The sequence below is a fragment of the Limulus polyphemus genome, unplaced genomic scaffold, assembly GCF_000517525.1.
Source record: "Limulus polyphemus unplaced genomic scaffold, Limulus_polyphemus-2.1.2 Scaffold321, whole genome shotgun sequence".
Classification (NCBI taxonomy): Eukaryota; Metazoa; Arthropoda; class Merostomata; order Xiphosura; family Limulidae; genus Limulus; species Limulus polyphemus.
The window spans coordinates 35,477-42,361 of record NW_013665931.1 but is presented as its reverse complement, the minus strand read 5'-3'; the positions used below and the strand labels follow the sequence as shown (position 1 = coordinate 42,361).

Below are 6,885 nucleotides of genomic sequence, written 5' to 3'. Positions count from 1 at the left end.
TCTACACACACACACACACACACACACATATATATATATATATATATATAAGCCCGTACAGTCTCGAAAATGTTCATATTGGGACTTTTTGTATGCCAAATTATGGGTTTGAGTGTTCCATTGGCCTACCGTTGAAATATGGGTTCGTACTATTTTCTGAATGCTTGGGGATCAGTCTATTGTTGGAAAACGAATTCCCATCTAGTGGGTTGTGTTCCTGGTGAAATTATGATGAATCTGTCGAAAGTCAGGTGCAATCAATTTTGTATAGATCATTGGAACTTTGGGCGGAGATGCAGGCGCAGACTATTAACCAATACTACACTATGGATGGTGTACATTGACTATGGTATTGTTTTCTTCTAAACAGCCAAACAAACTATTTTTTATTGTGACCAAAAATTTCGAACTTGAGCTGGTCTCTAAAATGCCCATATTTTCAGCTTTGCTTATTTCTCTGTTTGTGGCTTGATTATTTTTTCAATCATTTGTTTCGGTTACCTTTTGTCGACAGTGGTTTCCAAGAGGCTACGTGTCCATTGAGAAAACGTGATGCTAAATGTGTCTTACTGTTCTTCAGGTAGTATTCACATCTGTATTTATAGCAAAGTCATTTCTTCAGGTAGTATTCACACCTGTATTTATAGCAAAGTCATTTCTTCAGGTAGTATTCACACCTGTATTTACAGCAAAGTCATTTCTTCAGGTAGTATTCACACCTGTATTTACAGCAAAGTCATTTCTTCAGTTAGTATTCACTCCTGTATTTACAGCAAAGTCATTTCTTCAGGTAGTATTCACACCTGTATTTACAGCAAAATCATTGCCTATCTAGTAAAGAACATGCCCCGAGATACTTAACATTAATTTTTGAGAGTTTCAGTTTTCTACATCAATCACATCTGTTATTAACAGTGTCAGTTTCATGTTTTATATTCAGTCTCGCACACAGTTCCTTCTGAAACAAAAGTCCTATAGCAGTATTTCGCACAGAGCATCATTGACCAGCCATAAATTTGATTTCTACGTTCTTTTTTTACGTGGTATTTTAGCCACCCGTGGTTTTAGTAGCCTTATCCTGGTGTATCGCTTTCTGATTGGTTGTTTAACAACCAGTCACAGTGTAAAGTATCAATACGTCACTATGCTCTGGTGCAGCTAATTTTCACACGGTAAACTGAGTGGCGCTCTCATAATATTTGTCTTTTATTTACAGGCTCGCTTTCATAACCCACTATTTATCTAGTACATTTTCGACTTCGTCGTCTTGAATATATTAATTTAAACTACAGCACCATACCACGTGACTAAGGTTGGGGCTAAAATAAATATTCCCGTTGGTGAGAAATATGTAAGGATAATAATGTTAACATCATAAAAGTTTCAGAAATTAATTATTCCATATGGTAAGAAATATCTGAATGCATTTGCTTTTACTGGGGACCTTGTTATATAAAGTATTTTTATTTTTGATGGATTAAGGTTGAAAATTTTCACGAATCTGTTAAAGAAAAGTAATAATAATAATAATATTTTTGGCTTACTGCTAGCATCTATATTTGATGAAATGTTTTAGCTTTAATATATCTAATGAAGATTTTAGGAACTATTTTTTACCCTTTTTTAATTAACATAATGAAAACTTAGTAGACTGTTTCTAGTTGTTTTTATCGCCAGTTTGACTTTTTGACTTCTTTTTTTTTAATAAATCTAATCTAGACTTCATAACGTGTTTTTCCCATCTTCGTATGTAGAACTTAGTAAGTCATTTCTTTAACTTTTATCAGTAGTTATGTGTATATGTTTCTGATAATATAGACTTGGCCAGTTATTTCTCGATCCTTCACACATAACGACAGCTTTTTCGAGATTTTATTGTGTAGTAAACGTGTAAGTTGTTTTCTTTAATTATCTACATATATAGCTTTTTTTTATCTACGTAGAACTGACGAGCTGTTTCTACTTTTTTCGTTAAATGTAAACTTGAAATCTGTTTTTAATCTTGTAGATTCTCACGTATTTAAAACAATATAAAATGTTTCTCATTTATTTATGTCTAAGGCTTGTTTTGTTTGTTTGTTTGTAACTAAGCACAAAGCTACATAAAGGGCTGTGCTCTGCCCACCACGAGTATCGACACCCGGATTCTAGAATTGTAAGTCCGCAGACATACCACTGTGCCACGGGGGAGGGGCTATGTCTAAGACCAAGTTAGAAAAAAAAAAAGTTTAACGTCCGGAGTTTTCTTAAAAGAGGATTGTTTGTTTGTTTTGAATTTTGCGCAATGCTACTCGAGGGCCATCTGCGCTAGCCGTCCCTAATTTATCAGTGTAATACTAGAGGGAAGGCAGCTGGTCATCACCACTCACCGCCAACTCTTGGGCTACTCTTTCACCAACGAATAGTGGGATTAACCGTCACATTATAACACCCCCACGGCTGAAAGGGCGAGCATGTTTGGTGTGACGGAATTCGAACCCGCGACCCATAGATCGCGAGTCGAGCGCCCTAACCACCTGGCCATGCCGGACCCCTTAAAAAAGGAAGGACGAGTTTTTTAAATCATCACTGACCTCTTTTAAAAGAAAGTTCGCGCCCTTTTTTTTTTCATGATTGTTGCTTGTTTTTAAAGGGTCCATGTCAAACAGAAGTTTTTTACTATATCATTTTTTCATCACAACGATACAAAATTTATGACAAATATAGAGAAATGGCATAATGAATCGACTATATTTATCTCATTTTTATTTAGAAGTCTTTGTTTCTTTGTATGATGGAAAAATGATAACTCAGAAAAGGAAAAAATCGCCAAAAAAAGTGGGGGGAAGGCGGCTGCAAAAAAAAAGGAAGCGGGCGGGGAATCTAAACACACACACACACATACATATATATATTTTAACCATTGAAATATTGTAGATTTTTCTTGTTTACTTGGAATTCGCCGATTTTTTTATTTTTTTTAAAGTTTTTCCTCTTCACGCTTTATGAACTGTTTCTTGTTTTATCTGTGTATGGGTGCAGTCTTTGGGAGTTTGCGAATTTGTTGAGTCGCTAAGGGCTTTTTTCTGATTTTATTTTGGTTATGTGAGGTTCTTTTAGCGTGTTTTCCCAAACCAACGTTGCGAGTCTCTCACCGCGAATAGATTAGTTTTTGCTGTTATATATTTAATGTACTTGCGAGACTTTTATAGACTTGGTGAGTTGCTTCTATTATTTAAAACAGTGATAGTGAGTTGTTTTCCTACAATATAAACGTAATGACTTTTTACTTTCTCGCCGCTTACTCGAAACTTGATAAGTAGATTATCTGTCTCCTTTTTTTTTAGTTTATCAAAAAACACGGAAAGCTATGTGTAGGCTCATCCTACGTGTTTAATATTTCCATAACCTTTTCGTGTAATTAAGATTTCGTGCGTTGTTTTTAGCCTTTATTTCCATATATAGTCTTGTCTTCAAATGTTCAGAGAGCAAGTGTGTTATTTTTTTGTACGTTTATTACAGTAGAGGATTCTATGAACTGCAAAGTTTTTGAAACTTTTTTTTTCAACTCCGTGAAAACATTCTGAAAACCATCGTAGATGTGTTCCCCCTGTTGTTCTCATGCAGCGAGCTTATGTATAAAAAAAACAACATCCTATTCATTCTCTGCTGTCACAGGCAAGGACAAGCAGTTTGATTTCTACTGGAGGTACCGTCAAGGTTTCACAAATAAATGGCTTCTCATTTGCATATCGATTATTACATCTACCGGTGCGCAGCTGCCTCGACAATCCTTGGACTGCTCAGTCCGTGCCCTTTGGGATCGACCACCGTGGAAATAAAGGGGTACAACGACGCTACAAAGCAAAGAGGAGGGGAGAGGGTAGTGGGCATGTCAGCAAATATAGTTTAGTTTCTGATTTAGCAGCTAAAATAAAGTCAGCACATAATCCCGTATTGCTTCTGTAAACTACAGTATTTTAATGGTCTTGGGAGCTTACCATTTTTTACATTTATTTCTTATAATACTTCTTTTAAACAAATGGAATTATACAAATCAAATTTCTCAATAACTGATATATATATTTCTCATAAAAGCTTCTAGTAAAAAATAAAGAAAACTTCAATGAAAGCGACAAACCTTTAATAAATCTTTGTTTTGAGCAACATATTTGAAAGTTGAAAAAAGAGAGAGAGAGAGTGAAATTCTTGAAAGAAGTTAATGTTTTTTTTAATTAGTAAAAAGAACTTGGACTATAATGCACAACATTTGTATTAAAAGTGAGAAAATCGACTATATTTAAATTTATTTTGTGAGAAACTGTATATAAGACGATAAACATTTGTCATCGTTGTGTACGAGCTAGTAAAATAGGAGTAGTACATCATCGTGTGCCATCAGTAGTTTTATTTAGGTCCGCTAGGATAAAGTCCAATTTACAATCACCGTTTACATCGTTTTCTGTTGATGTAGCAAAGTTACAGGAGCTTGATGCTAGCGCCATCTCTCCTTCATTAAATTAGTTACTCCATAGATTTCGGCAAAAATAAAAGTATTTCTAGTAATATTTTGTTAATAAAGTAATTTTTAATAGAAGATATTCATTTTCTATATAATGATAAGCATTTTTATCCAGTTGATGTATTTTCTTAGTGTTATTAATTTCCTCAAATTTGAAAACACAATATGTACTTTTTGTTCTAGAGTTCGGTTTATAAAGGAAACGAAAATGTAGAAGTAATTTTACTGCATGTTAAAAACTTTATAATTTTAGTACAGAATGATTAATGTTGTCGTTGTGTACAAAACGTGAACAATGTGCATATATATGCTTTCCATTTCTTCAGTATGTAATGACTATGGCTGAGGACGATCCACGTCGTATGGATGAAATAAGAAAATATGCTGCCATCTACGGTCGGTTTGACTGCAAGAGAAAGCCTGAAAAACCACTTACTCTGCATGAGGTTTGTAAAAGCTAAGCTGATTACTAAAATATTTCATCCATAGAATATTCTCGTAATCTTCTGAAGAATTGGATTTTTCTTTTATCAGTATTCAAATGGCATTTCAGAGAGTACAGCTGTATACTTAAAAAAAATCGAATAATAAAAGTTAACCCCTCAAAGAATTTCCACATTTTTTTACTTGATTTACTCAATAAAATTCTCTAAGAAATGGAGTTCTTCCATTGAACTTGTACCATATGGGCCTTTATAATGATTCTACTTATCTTTGAAGAACCTTTCGAAAAGATAGAGTTGAACTGGAGAAAATTATAGTAATAATTCAAGAAAAACTTGAACTCAAAATGGGGTTTCTCACAAATTCTCTTAACATATTTTATAAGCTGTTTTTGTGTCGATGGAAGTTAAAGTTAGACGTGAACTATAAACTACAACCTCTTCCATAGTTTTGCCATTGGACATCAAAGCTAGGCATCAAATGTGGTATGATGGTTCTTTGTTTTATAAAACTTGTCCCAGTCTATTCTTGTATCAGTTGATGTTAAGGCTTATCATGAGTTTCATTGTATTTCTTTTGATGGGATCAAGTTCAATCCATGATGCTACAGTATTTGATGTATGTCATAAATTTTATGATGGTATCAAGTTCAACCCATGATGCTACTGTATTTAATGAATGTCATAAATTTTATGATGGTATCAAGTTCAACCCATGATGCTACAGTATTTAATGTATGTCATAAATTTTATGATGGTATCAAGTTCAACCCATGATGCTACAGTATTTAACTTGTGTCAAAAACTGTATGAACAAAGGGAACATTAGGCATGTGCAGCATTCAAGAACAAAATTAAACAACATTCTGAGGAGTTAACTCATCATCATCAGATCATGACGCCATAATGTTTAACCCATGCCACAGTTTGTTTGGCAAACTTTAAGGCCAAGCATTAACTGTGTTGTGGTATCTCTTGATTCTGTAAAAAGTAAACCAAGATGTAGTTACATCAAAGAAGATTAAGGTTAAGCATTTGAATAGGTTTTCTTTCAATTGTATCAAGTGAGTATAAGGACTTGTGGCTAATTCATGCTGTTATTAGATTAAGAGCACAGGTAACCAGTGCATTAATTCATCTGTATGTGATACCTTGAGGTTTGTGCATTTTTAAGCAACAAAGTTGCCTGAAGTAATGTTCCTTAGAAGGTTTGCTTTAGTATAAGCAATACTTCAAAGGTTGAACATACTATCATGAATAGCTAATTAATAAACATTAATGTTGATCATTAGATTGCTGCTCTTTGCAAAATTAACTAATAAAGTCAATAAATTGCTAAAAGCCTATGCTAAATTTCAGCTATGTATAATTTAAAGAGACCTGCTTACTAATGCTAGCATAAGAAAGGTTTTTTGGTTTTTGTTTTGACTAATCACAAGAATACATTTAGTAAAAAATAATGACAAGTATACAGATGAACTAAGGTAGGCTTCACCATGAATGTTAATGTGTATCTCAGTAAGTAATGTTAATACCAGAGAATGGCTGGCACCTGTTTGTTCACAGTGGCATTAAAGTTATTGTGAACTTCATCTGATCATCTAATAGCAAGAATAATTAATGTTAACTAAATGGGAAATTGGTAAATTAAAGTCTTAAGGAATCTGCATAAAGTGTTCATGCTATTCTTCTGCGACTAAAATACATCAGTTTAATTTAAATGATTATTTTATATTCACTAATAATAAAAGGCTTATTTCCTTTGTCACTGTGTCGAGAACACTTTCACGCTTCGTTTTTTTGGTAATGCTCAACAATATACATCATCACTTAGCAACAAAACTATCATCTGATTTTTCTTAGGCCGAAAAACAGCAAAATAGTTTAATTCAGAAGTTTTATAACATTGAGTTGTAGCCAAAAGCAAAATAAAATTTACCA

The 6,885-nt window shown here is 33.6% G+C and overlaps 1 protein-coding gene across 10 annotated transcripts in view; it reads left to right on the top strand.

The window, feature by feature from the left end:
* The window catches only part of LOC106457358 (NGFI-A-binding protein 1-like), a 165,520-nt gene that overhangs the window by 128,628 nt on the left and 30,007 nt on the right, over positions 1 to 6,885 (top strand). For all 10 annotated transcript variants that reach the window (XM_022383250.1, XM_022383256.1, XM_013916770.2 and 7 more), the window contains one exon: positions 4,828 to 4,947. In XM_022383250.1, the coding sequence (XP_022238958.1) occupies positions 4,828 to 4,947 (120 nt within the window). The remainder of the gene's footprint in view (positions 1 to 4,827; positions 4,948 to 6,885) is intronic.